Source organism: Mus musculus, chromosome 19 (assembly GCF_000001635.26).
Source record: "Mus musculus strain C57BL/6J chromosome 19, GRCm38.p6 C57BL/6J".
Classification (NCBI taxonomy): Eukaryota; Metazoa; Chordata; class Mammalia; order Rodentia; family Muridae; genus Mus; species Mus musculus.
The window spans coordinates 47,745,271-47,765,681 of NC_000085.6; the positions used below are offsets into that span (position 1 = coordinate 47,745,271).

General features: G+C 43.4%; 1 protein-coding gene and 1 non-coding gene across 9 annotated transcripts in view; both read right to left on the bottom strand.

The window, feature by feature from the left end:
- The window catches only part of Cfap43 (cilia and flagella associated protein 43), a 100,598-nt gene that overhangs the window by 8,414 nt on the left and 71,773 nt on the right, over positions 1 to 20,411 (bottom strand). For 5 of the 8 annotated variants that reach the window (XR_001782551.2, NM_027559.2, XM_011247103.3 and 2 more), the window contains 11 exons: positions 18,371 to 18,577; positions 16,672 to 16,764; positions 16,367 to 16,447; positions 15,589 to 15,714; positions 10,732 to 10,851; positions 7,695 to 7,802; positions 6,557 to 6,643; positions 5,798 to 5,886; positions 2,572 to 2,785; positions 1,359 to 1,471; positions 174 to 333 (listed from right to left, as the gene is read on the bottom strand). Coding sequence is in view for 6 of the 8 variants with exons in the window: in NM_027559.2 (NP_081835.2) it covers positions 174 to 333; positions 1,359 to 1,471; positions 2,572 to 2,785; positions 5,798 to 5,886; positions 6,557 to 6,643; positions 7,695 to 7,802; positions 10,732 to 10,851; positions 15,589 to 15,714; positions 16,367 to 16,447; positions 16,672 to 16,764; positions 18,371 to 18,577 (1,398 nt within the window). In the remaining 2 variants the exon portion in view is untranslated. Of the gene's footprint in view, positions 1 to 173; positions 334 to 1,358; positions 1,472 to 2,571; positions 2,786 to 5,797; positions 5,887 to 6,556; positions 6,644 to 7,694; positions 7,803 to 10,731; positions 10,852 to 15,588; positions 15,715 to 16,366; positions 16,448 to 16,671; positions 16,765 to 18,370; positions 18,578 to 20,411 lie in introns of those variants that run through there. The other 3 variants (XR_003952732.1, XM_006526532.4, XM_006526534.4) reach the window with 3 other exon arrangements.
- Mir8090 (microRNA 8090) lies at positions 9,752 to 9,887 on the bottom strand. The gene has a single exon (NR_106165.1). It is a non-coding gene; the product is annotated as a microRNA 8090 (primary transcript).

A 20,411-nucleotide genomic window follows, 5' to 3' on the forward strand; every position in this document is an offset into this window, starting at 1 on the left:
GCTTACTGAAAGTGCAATCTTTATGAAGACATTTTCTCAGTTGGGGCTCCCTCTCTCCAGTGACTCCAGCCTGTGTTGAATTGACATAAAATAACCGGTATACTTACCACGGAAACGAGAGACACTATGAGGCATTTTATACAAAAGGCAGTACGTTCAAGAACTATAATTACCCGAATCACAGAATTCAAGTCTTCAATTATATTCTTATTGATGAGAATTGCGTCAGAATATTCCAGCATCAACTGGAAATTCTCCAGCTCTACTTGTCCTTGCTTAAGAAGGATTTGTACTGTCAAATTCACCTGGAATCTCACTTTCTCATCCTGTAATCTAAATGGAAAAAGACTTCAAAGAAGTGTCTGTGATATGTTTAGGTTTCTAACTTCACCTACTATCTGAGAGATAAAATTCTGACGGAAGGAATGCACCCTGGGTGGCATGAAGAATTGTCCCAAAGATGGAGCTTTCTAGAAGACCCTCTATGTGCCTGGAATTTTACTTGGATTATTTAAGCAACCGTATGGACAAAATTACAGTCATGAACTCGTACTGTAAGTTAAGAAAAAATGTTTGTACTGTAATAAGAATTACAAAGTGAACTAGAAATACTTTAAATGAAAAATTTGACCTTACTGATTTTTGATAATATAAGAATATCATATATATATACATATATATATACACACACACACGCACACACACACACACATATATACATATATACATATACATATGTACATGCATGCCTGTTTTTTGATGCTGCTGCACATGTGTACACGTGTGCCTGGTGTGTGATGATATTATATATATACCTTTCATATTCTCCCTAAATCCTACATCTGAAACTGATATTTGGGAAGCTCACAGAAGTATTTATCCATGTGGCTGTACATATAGCCTTTTGAAGCAAAGACTTTATACAAAGCACCCCGGCTCCATGAAGAAAAACATAACCCTGGTGGGTGTTTATGGAGAAATTATTTGGGAGTCTGCTTAAGCCTTCTCTCAGTCTTGAGCTCAGAAGTCTCTATTGACAGAGAGCTCAGAAGTCTCTATTGACAGAGATGGGTTCTATGTATTTTTATGTGGAAGGAGTATTTTTACACAAAACTACGATCCCCGCCCCCAAAGTTTGCTTTTGCGTTAAGACAACACATGGCAAATTCTCTTTTGAAACAAGTCTTATGTAACAAAGCACTCGATATAAAAATAGAACATTTCAGTGCAGGGCCAGGACCGCAGCAGAGCCAGCAGTGGGCCAGTCAGGCAGGAGGCTGGCTCTGCAAAGATGGCTGTCCTTAACTGAGCCCCGTTCACACTGGGTAGGAACAGAACCCCCTGAGAAGCTGGGTTACCGGATGAGCTCATGGAACACTTTTTCGATCTCATGATGCACTACGTCATCCTCTTCCATCCGCTTCCGGAGAAAAGTCGTCATTTCCAGGAGGCAGGCTGCCTTCTGCTTCACCTGAGAAATGCAACCACAGCCTGTCACGACACGAGAACACTTGATGCCCACATCTGTCTTTTGACTTTTTTCATACAAAATCTTAACAAGCCCACCTTTCTCAGAGACTAATAGAGGTTTAAATCTTTTCATAAGCCTGTTGAGTTATGTAAAACATGGGTGGCACAGTCCATGAATAATTTAAAGAGTATCAAGTTGGCCTCTTGCTGAAAGTCAAGTATGCATTTGTGTGTGTGTATGTGTGTATCATGTACATGTATATATATATATACCATTTTGGAATCTGTTCCCATCACTTTAGATGAAATTCTAGACTCACAAACACTTACTAAACATCTGCCACTCTGATGTTTTGTGCACTAACTTTAGGGACTTAGGAGAGAGAAGATAGGTGGTCAGGAGGCAGCAGGTCTCTCACCAGCTAAACATGCTCTCAGACTTTCACCTTTGCTTCCTCCCCATCATCCTTTGCTTCCTCCCCATCATCCTTTGCTTCCTCCCCATCATCCTTTGCTTCCTCCCCATCATCCTTTGCTTCCTCCCCATCATCCTTTGCTTCTGGCAAAGGATGAAGCTGCTTCTGGCCAGCTAAATATAACCCTATGCAAAACAAGATTGTTCCTAACAGCGCCGTGCAGGAGAAAAGCAACATGAGTGGCATGTGCAGTTTGAGTCTTGTTATAGTCACTGGATCAGAAGAGAGGGAAACAGATGGACTGAATTTTACTAATGTTTTTTATTGAACACAGTCTCTCCAAGATATTATTCTGCTCATGAGCAACGTAAAAATTACTATTGAGACATTTTTCACTTGTTTCATGGTAGGTCTTCTAAATCTGTATGTGTATTCCACTCTGAGGACATCTCAGTCGTGGTCACATCTACTTCCAGTATACAGTGACTGCTTAGCACTTGTGGCCATCATTTTGAACCTTGAGGATTTACATCATTGCAAATAATATTATGAGACTTTTGTTATGTTAATATTGATATTACTAACTACTACCCAGTAGGAGAACCTTAGTCCTCCTGGATATACTGACAGGTGTGCTATTTCCTACTAGTATACTTAAAATATAATTTAAAATGAAGTTATATACTTTGTATTCATTTTCCACTTTTGCCCGTCTAGTTGAGCAGAAATGTTCCCAGACAGAGGGGTCCAAGCCTTCTGGCATGTTATTGATATTGTCCAACTCATCCATGGATTTCATTAGCTGGGCTAAGTTTTCCTTATTTAACTTGGCAGATCCTGGTCGCTCTCCATAAGGAACAAGACTGGTCACATCTGCCTGTGTTTTCTGTTTGTGAACCCTGGTATTAGCAAGAAAAGAGCATCAACTTTTAATACTCTCACAAATACCAAAAACCAAACCAGCCAACCAACCAATCCAACCAACCAACCAAACCAACCAACCAACCAACCAACCAACCAAACCAACCAACCAACCAACCAAACAAACAAACCAACCAACCAACCAACCAACCAACCAACCAAACCAACCAACCAACCAAACCAACCAACCAACCAACCAAACCAACCAACCAACCAAACCAACCAACCAACCCAACCAACCAACCAACCAACCAACTAACCAACCAAACCAACCAACCAACCAAACCAACCAACCAACCAACCAAACCAACCAACCAACCAAACCAACCAACCAACCAACCAACCAACCAAACCAACCAACCAACCCAACCAACCAACCAACCAACCAACCAAACCAACCAACCAACCAAACCAACCAACTAACCAACCAACCAACCAAACCAACCAACCAACCAAACCAACCAACCAACCAACCAAACCAACCAACCAACCAACCAAACCAACCAACCAACCAAACCAACCAACTAACCAACCAAGCCAACCAAACAAACCAACCAACCAAACAACCAAACAACCAAAACACCACTGTTAAGTAACAGACCATTAGCATAAGCCTGACACTGTATGGTAATTTCCTTTGTCACTTCAGGGCCGGTGAGTGGGTTACTCGAGGGACAAAAGCCCACTTTGTTCATACCCTAGGCCCCTAGATATGCCCTAGAATTACAGACATCTGTAAGTATTGCTGGCCCTGCAGCTTTTCCTATGCTAGTGTGTGTGTGTGTGTGTGTGTGTGTGTGTGTGTGTGTGTGTGTGTGTGTGTGTGTGTGTTTGTGTGTGTATTGTAAGCAGGCAAACAGACACCCAATAGTAGTGTGAGTGCCCCCTGGGTCTGTCTGGCATAGCCACTTCTGGTATCTTTTCTTCAGTAGGGCATGCCTGGACATAGATAGACTTGGGGAAGGGCCCTTTTTGTCTGCATTAATGAATTAGCTTAGTTTTCTTGGGCTGCGGCTGGGAAAGGAAGAAGGTTACAAAGAGTGGTGCTGGGCACTCCCTGTGGAGATACTTGACAATGCACAGCCAGTGATGGTCCCACCCATATCCCTAGACAGGATAGTCGGGTTCTGGGAGAAGCTACTAGCCCAAGGCCAGCTCTGGGTTTGCAAGACAGTGGGATTAGATTTCAGAGCAAATTCTATTTGACTATAAGTGCTTCCCCTTGGTTGATTATATAGCACACTCCTAGCCAGACCTGGGAGCTCATCACCCTGCGGCCTCCACACTCAAAGAGTCTGAAGCAAGAAAACAGCTGAAAATTCCAGGCCATTCTGGACCACACATTGAGCTTCAGGCCAGCCAACGCTATACAGTTAAGGCCATGTCTCAAAAGATAGAAAGTAAAATGAAAAGGCGCTCTTTTGAAAATAGGGAAACTGGGCTAGGGAGATGTCAGTACTGAAGAGGATAAACAGCAGGGCTCAGTCCTCAGCACCCATATCAAAATGCCTACTACTGTGGGATACAATTGAGATCCATCCCAGCACTGGATGTGCAAAGATGGGCAGATTCTGGGGCCTCTGGCTAGTCAGCCTAGAAAAACTGATAAGACCCAGGCCAGGGAGAGAATCTGTCTCAAAAACTAAAAATAACAATAACAAAACTACCAAAAAGGTGGAAAGGAACTGAGGAATCAGGTTGATGTCTGGAACACACACACTCACACACTCACACATATACTCACACACACATAAACATATACACACACATACATCCACACATACACATACCTCATATACACACACACACCCTCACACATAGTCACACACTCACACACCCACACACATACACACACACACATACATCCACTCTCTCACACACAAATACACTCACATACACACATACTCACATGCACACATTTATACACACAGAGTGGGGGTAAGGGCTATGGAGAGAGAAACTAAGACATGAGACAGGTTCTGGGCTAACTTCCCAAAGTTGGTGGTAACCTGTCAAAGGTGAAGTGTATCCCTCACTCCTTTGTGAAAAACAGCACAATTCTGTATTGCATTTGTTTGAAAATTTGAATTTATTGTGTTAGAAATCAGCTAACTATTCCAGTACTTCTCCTAACTTAGGAACACATTTCAGAACTCTAGATAATCGTTATTTTGAGCTATCTTTCTTTTGCATTTTTTTTAAATTTTAAACTTTATTACAAAAATCATTGCGAATAAATACTTTGGTCTTGAGGATCGTTACATGAGATTTTCTGAGGAAAAGCAATTTGTGGACAAATTGTGGGAAATGTTGCTGTTTTGCTATTCCTGGAAATCCAAACGCCACTACCAAGTTTTGGGAAGCTTCGCAATAAAGATGCCACTTAGCTGTAAAAGCAATACTTCTTCAGCTGTGTTCAGTCTAAGAAGCTTATGTCAAAGAACTCCAGTCTACACCACAAAGACAGACTTACGCGGTGGACTGTGTCTTTGGAAAGCATGTATGCCAGCCTGATTTAAGACTTTTCATGTGTGAAATGAGAACAGACACTTCATTCTTTGTAAAGAATAGAAGAATCTATTACACTCCATCCTCTCTCTCTCTCTCCACCACACACCACCAGTGAGATCTTGGAAATCACTGAATTTATGATGCAGGTGGACACCTTCCCCTCGGGATGCTTGAACTGATCATTTTTATCTGATCAGGAAAAGGTAAAAAAAAACTATGACCTATTTTACTTTTTGACATTTATTTGCTCACTTTTATTTTTGTGCATGTGCACACATGTCTGTGTGCTGTGGGGCGTGGTGGAGGTCAGAGGGCAACTTGTGGGAGTTGGTTCTCTCCTTCTAATCATGTGGTTCTGAGGATACCACTCAGGTCACCAGGCTTGGCCCCGCTGAACCATCTCTCTGGCCCTGACAGTTCTTTTAAAGAGACCCTGCCCTCTCCCACCCCTCAAATTTGATAGCATGAGAGAAACAGACCTTGGCCGGCGTTTAAAAAGTTTGTAGAGGACATCCACCTGGTGACCCAAAATGTCAGAAAATTCCTTTTTGAAGCTTCGATCCAGAATCTAAGGATAAACACATCACCCCCAGGATAGGATAAACACATCACCCCCAGGATAGCAGAGACACACAGACGTTTCTCAATTGGTTAATGCAATTTCGAAACTACACATGGTACCGCTTCGACTTTAGGACCTGGTTTTTTTACAGTTATTGGAGAGCAAAGTTATTGGAGATGCAAAGACTCCCTCAAAGATTTGTTCCTAGGGAGCATGCCAGTTAGAAGTGCTATTTTATATCAAAAGCCACCTAGAAGTGTCCCCCAGTAATATTTACTCAGGAAACACACACGTTTTTGTTCTGTCCACTTTGCCGTGTTCCTTCCCACTTCATTTTACCCCATTGTCTTTGTGTTAGTCAAGCTTTTGCCTCTGTTATAAAGTGCTGGCTTACTGCTAAGTTGATTTTATGGGGATCGCATGGGCTCCACAACCCCAAGTTTGAGAACCCTAAACATGATGATTTCTCTAACATATATTTCCCCCTCTCAAGAAAAAGCTTAACCTAGAGAAGTTTGCAAAAATTCCTTCTAACCCAGGATGAAATTCATTCCTAATGGAAGGGGACAGAAGGAGAGCGATCCACGAGGAAACTGACTTCTGTCCTGCTCAGCCTCTCCTGCCCATCCCAAGTGCAACGACTCTGCATTGCCCAGTGGATGTGCCCGTGACTCACTTTGTCCTCTGCCACTAACATGTCATGGTGCTCCTTGAATACGTCCAGATCTTCTCTCGCCTTCTGGATGGCTTCTGCAGTCTTGGTCTACGGCAATGGCAGATAGTTAACTGGGACTGGAGAGTTCTCAAGGCAAACAAAGCTATGGGTGACTCTAGAAGAAGAAGAGACCTCACAGGATTCATCCAGTGTCTCTGAAATGGCCTCCTCCTCCTCTGTTAAAGATGTCTAAGTAGCCTGCAAGATTGTTATATTTCAGACATAGGCTTGTTATGTGGCTCAGGCTGGTCTTTACCTTGTGGCCTTCCTATAGCGCTGGATTAGAGACATGTCCTACATTGCCTGGTAAAGTTCTTGGCATATGTTATAAACAAACTTGCTCTTCTTCTATTTTTTTTAACAGGGTCTCTCTCTATGAGGCTGTCCTGGAATTCACTATGTAGCTCAGGCTAGTCTCAGGGATCTGCCTTTTGAGTGCTGGGATTAAAGGTGTGCACCACCACACCTGGCCATATAAACGGACTCTTAAAGAGAGTAACATATGTTGTTTATGATGTAGTAAATGTGTTGGTAATGTGCTTAGTTAACACTATCAATGTAGGGTGACACCCATTGAAACACGCATTGATAATTAGCATTGATCCCCATTATCTCTTTAACAAATCTGATCTATTCACGTTTATACTATGATCGTGAATATGAACATTCTCATTCTAAGTTTATTATTTCTATATTCAGTGACACTTGGACCACATGGCCCATAGAGGGTGACTTTCCCCGGAGAATGTCCAGCAAGCAGCTTCAAAGGTTGCATGTCTTGATCAAGGTCTACAGCCGGTCCATGATTAATCACTGTATTTTGAGAGGGGTGTGTGTGTGTGCGTGTGTGCGTGTGTGTGTGTGCGCGTTTCTCCGTGTAGCCCTGGCTGTCCTGGAGCATGGCTGAACAGAAAAAACTATGAGGTGAACTAGCCAAATATTATTGTAATGGTCCCTACTTGCCTTTTCTTAAAAGCAAGCCTCTTGTCTCCTGAGTGTACTTGATTAGAGTGGTGTTGAAGATTCTTATCAGATGGGGCCCCCGCGTGGGATCTGTGCCTAAACAAGGGGTGCAGATGCCCCAGGGTCCTGTACTTACTTTCTCCTCCTGTTTCTTCAAAAGGTAGTTGTTCAGGAACTGTTCCCTGGAGCTGAGTTCTTCATCCAGCAGCAACGAAAATATAATGTTGTTTATTTTCAGTTCCTCCTGTGGAGATAGGAGGAGGAGGAGGAGGAGGAGAAGTGCTGAAGTTCAGCATCCCCAGCTGAGAGAGAACTTCCCATAGATGGGCATAGACTTGACACCCATCAAACTTATGAGCTTATGAGACAAGGATGCCTTAAATGAATGCCTGAAAGAAAAGTCAAATGGGGACCTTCTACAACAGCATTTGGTTATTTTACCTCACTTCTCATGTCACTGTGAGTGAAATACAGACACAGAGGAACACTTAACACAAGTGCATTATTTAATGAGCTACTATGCAGCCCAATGTACCTGTCATTACCATTCAGTTAAAAAAAATAATCAATTTTGCCTGCACAGAATCCAGGTGTCACCAGACGCCCAGCCCCAGTAGCAGCCAGAGTTTTGAGTTCAACAATGACCAGCTCCCGTGTTTCTGTCATTCTCTCTTAGTGAGAAGCCCTGGCATAGTGGCATTGCTTGTCATTAACAATATTTTGTCACATTCTCATGTTCTCTTATTGTCAGCAATCAGCAGTCTGTAGACAGGGTTTGTGTCTCTCCAGGTGTTTACTTGAACCACAGTTTATAAAGGTCCTAAGTCCCTTTTAGTCCTTGAAAATTGCCCTCTGAATCCAGAGGCCAAGCCAGACTTTGGTTGGAGCCTTTTGGCAAAACTGTGGGTGCATCCGTGTTCTCTGGTCAGGGCACACATGATGTTGCATTGTCTTTGGGGGGATGTTTGTAGCTCTGGATGCTCGAAGCACAAGCCTAGTAAATCTACTGACAGTTGCAAAAATGCTCATTATCTGTTCTCACTTTTTAAAAATTTACTAATTGAAATATGCTGAGAGGCCAATAGCTTAGAAAGAAATGTGCCTCTTTATAATTTTGCTGTCAGGGGTATAGTTTGTACAGGAAAGTCAGAATCAATACTAGATAGTTTATCAGCTTGAGGGCAATGCCCCTGTTGTCGGTATCTGCAGGTGATAGGTGGTTGCTATTGACTGTTAAATTCAGAGGAGGAGGGGCCTGTTATGGTTTGTATTTGCTCAGCCTAGGGAGTGGCACTATTAGGTGCGGCCCTATGAGAGTAGGTATGGCCTTGTTGGAGTAGGTGTGTTACCGTGGGTGTGGGTTTTACCACCCCATCCTAGTTGCCTGGAAGCCAGTATCTGCTAGCGGCCTTCAGCTTCACAGAACTCTCAGCTAGCTCCTTCTGCACCATGCCTGCCTGGATACTGCCATGCTCCTGCCTTGATGATCATGGACTGAACCTCTGAACCTGTAAACCAGCCCCAATTAAATGTTGTCCTTATAAGAGTTGCTTTCCGCTGGGCATGGTGGCGCATGCCTTTGATCCCAGCACTCAGGAGGCAGAGGCAGAGGCAGAGGCAGAGGCAGAGGCAGAGGCAGAGGCAGAGGCAGAGGCAGAGGCAGAGGCAGAGGCAGAGGCAGAGGCAGAGGCAGAGGCAGAGAGGCAGAGGCAGAGAGGCAGAGGCAGAGAGGCAGAGGCAGAGAGGCAGAGGCAGAGAGGCAGAGGCAGAGAGGCAGAGGCAGAGAGGCAGAGGCAGAGAGGCAGAGGCAGAGAGGCAGAGGCAGAGGCAGGAGGCAGAGGCAGGAGGCAGAGGCAGGAGGCAGAGGCAGAGGCAGAGGCAGAGGCAGAGGCAGAGGCAGAGGCAGAGGCAGAGGAGGCAGAGGCAGGTGGATTTCCCAGTTCGAGGCCAGCCTGGTCTACAAAGTGAGTTCCAGGACAGCCAGGGCTATGCAGCAAAACCCTGTCTCAAAAAACAAAAAACAAAAAACAAACAAAAAAAAAGAGTTGCTTTCCTTGGTCATGGTGTCTGCTCACAGCAATAAAAGCCTACCTAAGACAGGACCTCTGGGCATGGTGTGGAGAATCATCTGGATTAATGTATGGGGGAAGACCCATCTTGATTGTGGTCAGGATCACTTTCTGGGCAGGGGAATCACAGACTATATAAAAGCAGGAAGAGACGTGGGCAGTACACAGACCTCCACTGCGCTTCTGACTGCACATCAGGAGCCCAGTGCGGAGGCCTGGACTTCCCTGTACGATGGGTGAAACTTAAAACTCTGAGCTACAGTAAGCTCCTCCTCCCGAAAGTTGCTTTTGGCAGATTATTTTACTGCAGCAACAGAAAAGGAAACCAAGACAGTGAGCAACTGGCGTTCTCTTCTTAAAACGTCATCGACTTCTGAGTCTGGAAGGACTTGATGAGTTTCAACAAATTGCAAGCGTTCTGCCCCAAACCTTTGTTTTTGATTTTTTTTTTTTTTTTTTGGTTTTTCGAGACAGGGTTTCTCTGTATAGCCCTGGCTGTCCTGGAACTCACTTTGTAAACCAGGCTGGCTTCAAACTCAGAAATCTGCCTGCCTCTGCCTTCCAAGTGCTGGGATTAAAGGCGTGCGCCACCACGCCTGGCTGGTTTTTGATTCTTAGATGTTGTCCCTTAGAGGAGGAATGACAGTAGCTGCTGAATCCTGTGGACATTGCCAAGCAGTCTGATCCCCCATCCCATTATTTGTACCAGAAGATATTCTAAGCATGTCTTAAAAAAAAAAAAAGCCGCTTTACCGAAGCATTTCCGGCACACCGTGCATTCCGCCACAAGCAGTGTATAGTCTGAGGCTCTGCCGCGAGCACGCAGCTAGGTAGCCGCTACCACAGCCAAGGTTGGAGCATTCCGTCATTCCAAGAGAAAGCAGCTCCTTCATCGTCACCTCTCTCAGAACCTCTCAGGAGCTCCTCCCATTCCCGAAAGCTGCAACTTCTCAGGGCGCTGGAGAAGTCAGCAGAACAGAGCAAGCCTAGCAGCCCCAGGCGAGCCTCCGCACCAGGAGGGTGCGCCGCTCAGCTTCCTAAGACGGTTTCATGTCCCACAGGCTACTTAAAAGGACAAGATACAGAAGCGAAAGCTTCCTTTACCTGGTTGATGACCATTTCTGCCTTCACTCTCCTTTCAAAGAGTCTCTTCAGATGGTCGTCAAAGTTCTGCGTGCTCTCTTGAATAGAATTTTGAAGTTTCTTCAGCTCCGCTTCTAAAGACTAAACGGGAGGCGATAATCAAACGCTTGTCACAATTGGCATTCGTGCTTTGTCGCATAGAAAAAGCAGGGGTAAGGCAGGGGGGTACTACCTGGACCCATCTAAAATACTGTGTGTTTGGAAGTTTTTATTTCATTTTTTCATTTTGTTCCCCCCTCCCTCTGTCTTTCTCTCTCTCTCTCTTTCTCTTTCTCTCTCTCTCTCTCTCTCTCTCTCTCTCTCTCTCTCTCTCTCTCTGTGTGTACATGTTCGTGTACACACAGGTGTGGAGATCAGAGGAGGATATTAAGTGTTCTTCATCCTTCTCCCTCCTTTATTCTCTTAAGACCACTAAACCTGAAACTCCCCATCTAGGCTAGGCTAGGCTGGCTGGCCAGTGGGCCTTCAGGATCTGCCTGTCTCCCCATCCCCATGCCCGAGCCCTGGGGATGCAGGCATGCACAGCCATGCCTGGTTCTCTCAAAGTCAGATCTAAGAATCTGAACTCAGGTGCTCACCCTGGTACAGCAAGCACTCTGCAGTACGCTGAGCCATCTCCCCAGCCTGAGGTTTGCTTTAGGAATTACACTGAAGAAAGATCATGTTAACACGATCACTAATCAAGCAGGCCTAATAAATCAAGCTGTAGCAACTCTTCCCAGAAAATTCTGACTACAGATAGTAATTAACAGACATACAATTTGGCCCTGAAAAATGTTTCCCCTCCTATTTTTTGAATAACTTGGAACTTTTTATATTACCTATTTTGTTTTGATATTTAATTTAAAAGTGTGTGTGTATGAATATACACATATGGGCAGGTGCACGTGGAGGCCGGAAGAGAGTGTTGGATCCCTTGCAGCTAGGTACAAGCATTGCGGATAGCCTGATACAGATGTTGGGATCTGAGCTCCTACCCTCATGATTGAGCAGTAAGCATTCTTAACCATGGAGCCTTCTCTTCAGTCTGCTGAACTTGATTTTACATGACTGAGAAAGTAGTCCAGTGACCAGTGTTAGGGAAGAAGAAGAAGAAGATGTGTGTGTGTGTGTGTGTGTAATGAAACAAGATCATCTGGGAGTAGATTCATTGTGAGAGCACCAAGTTGAGCAAAACCAAAAACCAATACAGAAAAGCTTTTCTTAAAAAAAGAAAAAATCCAACTGAGGTTAAAGTTAACCAGTATTTTGTGTTTTTGTTTTGTCATCTTTGTTCACAGCATGGGAGCTGAGGAGACAGAACACCTGCCCGTTAGCTGTCTGTCAACATGCTGTAAGCTAGACTCATCTAGGAAATGTGGATGAGCGAGGAGTTGTCTCACCACACTGACAAGCCTGTGGGGCGTTTTCCTTGATTACTGACTGATGTGGGATGGCCCCTCGGGCTATGGATGGTGCCACCCTGGGCCAGTGGTCCTGGGTTGTGTGGAAAGCAAGCTGAGAAAGCCAAGGAGAGCAAGGCAGAACATTACCTACACATGTAAGATATTTTAATGCAGGCATGTTGCTTCTTTGAGCTGGAAGAACATAAAATAGGACTATATTACAAAAACCTTAAGCAAGAACTGATCTGTGTGTCATGCTGACTGTATTTTTCTCCCCTCAAATCCTGACATCGCAAGCCTTGGTAATGTCTTGCATGTGCTGTAATAGGCGTTCCTTAAACATATGAAGAAAGAACAAATTATCAAATGAATGGTAACATTGTGGAAAGGGTTAACATTAGTAAGGACTTTAAAAAAATACTCAATAAAATCCTTGCAAACCGAATCCAAGAACACATCAAAACGATCATCCATCATGATCAAGTAGGCTTCATCCCAGGGATGCAGGGATGGTTTAATATACGGAAATCCATCAATGTAATCCATTATATAAACAAACTCAAAGACAAAAACCACATGATCATCTCGTAAGATGCTAAGAAAGCATTTGACAAAATCCAACACCCATTCATGATAAAAGTCTTGGAAAGATCAGGAATTTAAGGCCCATACCTAAACATAATAAAAGCAATATTCAGCAAACCAGTAGCCAACATCGAACTAAATGGAGAGAAACTTGAATCAATCCCACTAAAATTTGGGACTAGACAAGGTTGCCCACTTTCTCCCTACCTAGTCAATATAATACTTGAAGTCCTAGCCAGAGCAATTAGACAACAAAAGGGGATACAAATTGGAAAGGAAGAAGTTAAAATATCACTATTTGCACATGATATGATAGCATATATATAAATGACCCTAAAAATTCCACCAAAGAACTCCTAAACCTGATAAACAGCTTCAGTGCAGTAGCTGGATATAAAATTAACTCAAACAAATTAGTGGCCTTTCTCTACACAAAGGATAAACAGGCTGAGAAAGAAATTGGGGAAACAACACCCTTCACAATAGTCACAAATAATATAAAATACCTTGGTGTGACTATAACTAAGGAAGTGAAAGATCTGTATGATAAGAACTTCAAGTCTCTGAAGAAAGAAATCGAAGAAGATCTCAGAAGATGGAAAGATCTCCCATGCTCATGGATTGGCAGGATTAATATAGTAAAAATGGCTATCTTGCCAAAAGCAATCTACAGATTCAATGCAATCCCCATCAAAATTCCAACTCAATTCTTCAACGAATTAGAAAGGGCAATTTGCAAATTCATCTGAAATAACAAAAAACCTAGGATAGCAAAAACTCTTCTCAACAATAAAAGAACCTCTGGTGGAATCACCATGCCTGACCTAAAGCTGTACTACAGAGCAATTGTGATAAAAACTGCATGGTACTGGTACAGCGACAGATAGATCAATGGAATAGAATTGAAGACTCAGAAATGAACCCACACACCTATGGTCACTTGATCTTTGACAAGGGAGCTAAAACCATCCAGTGGAAAAAAGACAGCATTTTCAACAAATGGTGCTGGCTCAACTGTCGGTTATCATGTAGAAGAATGCAAAGTGATCCATTCTTATCTCCTTGTACAAAGCTTAAGTCTAAGTGGATCAAGGAACTCCACATAAAACCAGAGACACTAAAACTTATAGAGGAGACAGTGGGGAAAAGCCTCAAAGATATGGGCACAGGGGAAAAATTCCTGAACAGAACAGCAATGGCTTGTGCTGTAAGATCGAGAATCGACAAATGGGACCTCATAAAATTGCAAAGCTTCTGTAAGGCAAAAGACACTGTCAATAAGACAAAAAGGCCACCAACAGATTGGGAAAGGATTTTTACCAATCCTAAATCAGTTAGGGGATTAATATCCAATATATGCAAAGAACTCAAGAAGATGAACTCCAGAAAATCAGATAACCCCATTAGAAATGGGGCTCAGAGCTAAACAAAGAATTCTCAACTGAGGAACACCGAATGGCTGAGAAGCACCTGAAAAAATGTTCTACATCCTTAATCATCAGGGAAATGCAAATCAAAACAACCCTGAGATTCCATCTCACACCAGTCAGAATGGCTAAGATAAAAAACTCAGGTGACAGCAGATGCTGGCGAGGATGTGAAGAAAGAGGAACACTCTTCCATTGCTGGTGGGGTTGCAAGCTTGTACAACCACTCTGGAAATCAGTCTGGTGGTTCCTCAGAAAATTGGACATAGATCCAGAAGATCCAGCAATACCTCTCCTGGGCATATATCCAGAAGATGTCCCAACTGGTAAGAAGGACACATGCTCCACTATGTTCATAGCAGCCTTATTTATAATAGCCAGAAGCTGGAAAGAACCCAGATGCCCCTCAACAGAAGAATGGATACAGAAAATGTGGTACATTTACACAATGGAGTACTACTCAGCTATTAAAAACAATAAATTTATGAAATTCTTAGGCAAATGGATGGATCTGGAGGATATCATCCTGAGTGAGGTAACCCAATCACAAAAGAACTCACATGATACGCACTCACTGATAAGTGGATATTAGCCCAGAAACTTAGAATACTCAAGATACAATTTGCAAAACACATGAAATTCAAGAAGAAGGAAGACCAAAGTGTGGATACTTCGTTCCTCCTTAGAATGGGGAACAAAATACCCATGGAAGGAGTTACAGAGACAAAGTTTGGAGCTGAGACAGAAGGATGGATCATGCAGAGACTGCCCCATAATCAACCACCAAATGGAGACACTATTGCATATGCCAGCACGATTTTGCTAATAGGACTCTGATATAGCTCTCTCTTGTGAGGCTATGCCAGTGCCTGGCAAATACAGAAGTGGATGCTCACAGTCATCTATTGGATGGAATACAGGGCCCCCAGTGGAGGAGCTAGAGAAAATACCCAAGGAGCTGAAGGGGTCTGCAACCCTATAAGTGGAACAACAATATGAACTAACCAGTACCTCCAGAGCTCGTGTCTCTAGATGCATATGTAGCAGAAGATAGCCTAGTCGGCCATTATTGGGGGAGAGGCCCTTGGTCTTACAAAGATTATATGCCCCAGTACAGGGGAATGTCAGGGCCAGGAAGCGGGAGTGGGTGGGTAGGGGAGCAGGGTGGGGGAAGTGTATAGGGGACTTTCAGGATAACATTTGAAATGTAAATGAAGAAAATATCTAATAAAATAAAAAAAAACCTATTATGTATTTCTTTTAAAAATAAAATGTCCCCACTCTTCAATCTTATCTCTCCTGACCTCTCTAAGTTCTCAAGAGAGTTTAAGTCAAATCACTATCCCTAAGCTATGAAAGGGCATATTAGGAAGAAAATGACCTAGAGAATCTAGAGAAGTTACATTAATTTTCTGTCCTACCTTTCTGTACTTGTCTCTCTCTTCATTCAGCTCCTTGACTTTTTTCTCGTACTCTTTGAATTGCTTCCTTTCATCTTCACTCCACAGAGCATCAGCTTTCGCCATGAAAGGTGGTTGAGGGATCACCTGGAGATACAAGGAGAGGACAGGATGGGATGCATGTTGGTATCTTCTCAACTAGAACTTCAGGAAAACCTGGAATCTCACATCTGAACAACTGAAGGTGAAGCAAGGTTCACTATGCTTGCTTGTTTGTGCTAATTTCCTTTCTCTCTCCTCTCTCTCTCTCTCTCTCTCTCTCTCTCTCTCTCTCTCTCTCGACAGGGTTTCTCTGTGTAGCCCTGGCTGTCCTGGAACTCACTGTGTAGACCAGGCTGGCCTCGGACTCAGAAATCTGCCTGCCTCTGCCTCCTGAGAGCTGGGATGCTAATTTCCTTTCATTGTTGTTGTTTTCTTCTTGTACTTGTTCTCCTCCTCCTCCTCCTCCTTCTCTTTCTCTTCTTCCTCCTCCTCTCCCTCCCCCTCCTCTTCCTCTCCTTCATTCTCTTCTTCCTCCTCCCCTCTCTCCTCCTCCTCTTCCTCCTCCTCCTTTTCTCTCCTCCTCCTGGTGATAGTGAGTGAGTGTATGTGATAACAGAAGGCAAGTTTCTCATTAGCCCACTGTTGTGTCTCTCTAGGCTGTAGAATTTCTAAAACTGAGTTCCACAGAGAACCAAAAGGATTTAAGGAGCTCTTTCTGCCCCATTCCCTCTCCCACAAAGACGGCAAAGCATCTCACCATCCTTAAGATGTCTTCCTTCTTGACTTCCAGAACACCTCCCATCATATCCATCAGGCCTCTCTGCCGTTCATCAGAGATCTGGGAAGGAACCAGGATCAGAGAAGGCATTTGAAACAGAGAGCTGACGTGTCAGGCAGCTGCCTGCTATTAGAATGATTCATTTGGGACTTGGGAAGTGATGGGGGTCTGGGGAGAGAACAGAGGAATAGCAACTGAGGTCTCAATGATCTCCGCCTGAGGCAGATGCACGGCATGTTTCTATGAGGGAAAGGTTTTGGTATTATCTGAGCAAAACCACGTACCCGTGCTTGCTGCAACCGTTCCATTTCATAGGTTGAGACCACTTCTTTTATTTTGGCTCTTTGCCATGGAGCAATGTATTTTTTAAATGAGATCTGAAAGATAAAGTAGAGTTTCCTGCTAAGTTTCTTAAAAAAAAAAAATCAAGCCAAAATTTCCTTCCATATTCTGGGGAAAAGATAAATGGTATTAAGGGAGTTAAAGGGAACATCCCAGATTTTCAACTAGTTATTAATGTGGGATGAAGATAAGGTCTACAATGAGGGTGCTGGAAGAATGGGTCCTCACTTATCTATTAACTCTCGAGGACTGTCTCCTCCAAAGAGGAATTTTATTTAGATTAAGACAGAATGGTACAAGATCCGAAGAAGTATCTCCTAACTCATATCTAAAAAAATAAATGAAGGACTTAAGGTTACGACCCTGGGGTGTTCGAGGAACGATGAAACAGAATGTGTGGTTGCAACAGGGAAATCACTAGACAAGAAGGAGGTGAGACTAACAGTCCAGAAAGGTCTGTGGGCTTTATTCCCAGTGGTGGTGTGAGGAGCCTGCGCAAGGGCCAGGAAGAGCAGGGGCTTCATAGATTTCACAAAACAACTGCTGTCTGGAGCGTGGGATGGCTTTGAGCTAAAGCCAAACAGAGCCGGGGTTTCATTAACATTGCAAAAGTGTCCACCATGACAGGGACCACAGAGAGTGAGACCTCCATTGTCCCTTTGCTCCAGGACTCGGGACTCGCAGCAATAGGTAAGGAAAAAAATGTCTTGATTAACAGCAGAGTGCCCAGGGGACGAGACTGTCCTCAGAAGCATGGCAACAGACAGTACACAGCTTCTAACTCGTAAGCTGGGAGACCATGCACAAGATGCTTAACCTCTCTGCACATCACCCTCTCTAGCGGTGAGATGGGATCAAGCTTGGATAATCACACATGCCTTCTGGTCCTCCTGGGACACATAGAATGGTGCCTGGCATCTAATATAGATTACAATTGTTGCTTCTGGACATGATCATCTTTTGCCCCCCCCCCCCAAATCAGTTGATTTCACACAACCAGAGTTTTTCCTTTGTGTATTTTCTCTGTGTTTTTAACTTTAAAAAGATGACATATAGTTTCCATTTAAGCACCTCAGCTTTTTAATCTTCTACTGCTTCCGTGGGACACGTTGAAGACTATAGCGCCATCCCCTTTCCTTGGGTCCTATCGTGTGCCAAATGACCTAGAGAACAACTGGATCTCCATCAGCTTCGTTAGCCTGTTGGGGTCCCACTTTTAGTACCTGTTCGGGCCAAGTGGCTTTTTCTTGGGAAGACTTAGAGTTGGAACTAAGAGAGTCACTCAGGTGAGCTTTTCTCTTTAGTAGAAGAGATGCAAAAATGGAAATCTCCACAGGAGGTTAAATGGCCCAGACATACAAACTAATGCTGCAGACAGTCTTCTGGACACCCCACAATGGCCCAACCTTGGGCTCCTGGTCCCTTTAGGTTTGGTGTTTAAATCTTCCCTGGATCCATGGGATTCGTAAAAGAAACCTTCCTATGGTTGAGGCTGTGCTACCTGTGTCTGTTACCTGAAACTTAGTGCTGCCTGATGTAGCTGCTTCTCATAGTACAGACAAGAGGATGGGCAAACTCGGGCTGGCAAGATCTCCTGAGGGATAAGATGGGATAAGAAGGGATAAGATGGCTAGCCTGTACCTCATCATCTTCCACGACAAGGGCTCTTTCTGGTTTCTCACTGTCTTCAAACACTGGCTGCCACACTGTTTCTTCCAATTCCAAGTCTGAAATAATTTCTGCAATTCTAACATTCTTTTCTTTTACACGTGCAATTTCAATCTCTTTTTGCTTATAGGCAGCATCAAATTCACTATTGAAATTCCTTTTTATATTGTAAATGATATCCTGAAATATCAATAGGTTATTGAAAACACATCGTATCTTACATCTTCTTTTTGATAACATAATCTCATATACACCCCTAAGATCATTCCAGAAATTATCATTTAAGAAGGTCAAACTCATCTTCCCAGACTGGTGTATACAGTGAGTCATTTCTGGGTTTAAAAATCTACAGTGGTTTGTAGTCAGGTTTGAATTAAGGCAGCAGCAAGAGTTACACCTTAACGGTCTCCTTCCTAAAATGTGAGCTGTAATTTAATATTCAGGTCTGCTGGCAAGTACTTATGGGTCCTTGAAAGCTCATTGGACAATTCTCTCTACTTTTTTTTTTTGCATGTCCTTAAAAATCTACCATTAAATATTTGTAAAGCAATGTACAAGATTCAGCACTTCTTTTCTTGGAAACTTGATGGAGGAGATGTGGAGGTAGGAAGCAATTTAGAGAGCCTTACAGAGAAGGACCACTGGGCCCATCTGCTTCTTTATAGAGTTAGATCACTCTCAATTAGAAGAGGAAACTGGAGTTAACTGGCTAGGTCAGCCAATAACTATGGTGGCAGAAGGATCAAGTGGATCACTCCGAGTCAACTCAAGGACTAAAGGTTCAACTCAAAAGTGGCTACTCTGACTCAAACTCTTGTTTATGCTACAACCATAGTTCAGTCTACCAGTTTCTCCCACTGTTTCTTCTGGATCACACTGCCATTGCTGATTCACTAATGGTATTTGCAAGTGGATCAAGTTACTGCTGCTGACTCGTGTGAACTAAACTGATGATATCCTAACAACAAAAGTTAGAATTGTGCTGAGAAGTGGCGGTGTATGCCTTTAATCCCAGCACTTGGGAGGCAGAGACAGGTGGGTTTCTGAGTTCGAGGCCAGCCTGGTCTACAGAGTGAGTTCCAGGACAGCCAAGGCTATATAGAGAAACCCTGTCTTGAAAAAAAAAAAAGAAGTTAGAATTGCCCCAAAGAATTATTTCTAAACAGGTCTACATCCCCCTCTTTCCTATTAACCTTTTCTTTCTACTACCTCTGGTGGCTGGTGGGCTAGAAGGGAGGTTAAAACATTTAAGAACCCTTATTAAAGTAAGTTGTGAAAAATCTAAGCCTACAGGATGCAAGCGCTGAGCAACACGGAAAGGCTAGCAGTAACTGAAGACAAGGCGAAAGGACCTTTGAGCTCAGGGATAGCTATTGGAATTTCAAACTACCTACTATCTTAGTTGGTGATTTAAAAAATATTCAAGAGCCTTCTTCAAGTGTGTTCTGAGACTGACTCGTTTGGCAGAAATCAAGGAGTGGTATTTTATGGCCAGGGGGACCTCATACCTTATTTTGAGGCTATTGCATTTCTCTGAGTTAAGCAGAAAGCTGAGCAATCACTCTCCGACTTTACAGATTCCTGAGTGATAGCCAATGAACAGATCTTTAGTTAAAGCATTTCTTTGAGCTAACTAAAGTTCTATCCTGAATATCCATTGTAACAGTCAGGGAAAACATTTGCTAGAAAACTTGGTATGATCAAGCCCAGTTTGAATGGGTTGGAGTGACTTTTGCACACTAGCTCTGTCTATAAGAAACCTATGCTAGTCATCTATGTATTTCTCAAGGTATATAGAGATATAACTTGGTTATTGCTAGGGCATTTGTTTGTTTGTTTGTTTGTTTATTGGTTGGTTGGTTTTTTGTTTTTCAAGACAGGGTTTCTCTATGAAGCAGAGCCCTGGTTGTCATGGTACTTATTCCGCAGAACAGACTGGCCTCCAACTCACAGAGATCTGCCTGCCTCTGCCTCCCGAGTGCTGGAATTAAAAGGTGTGTGCCACCATACCTGG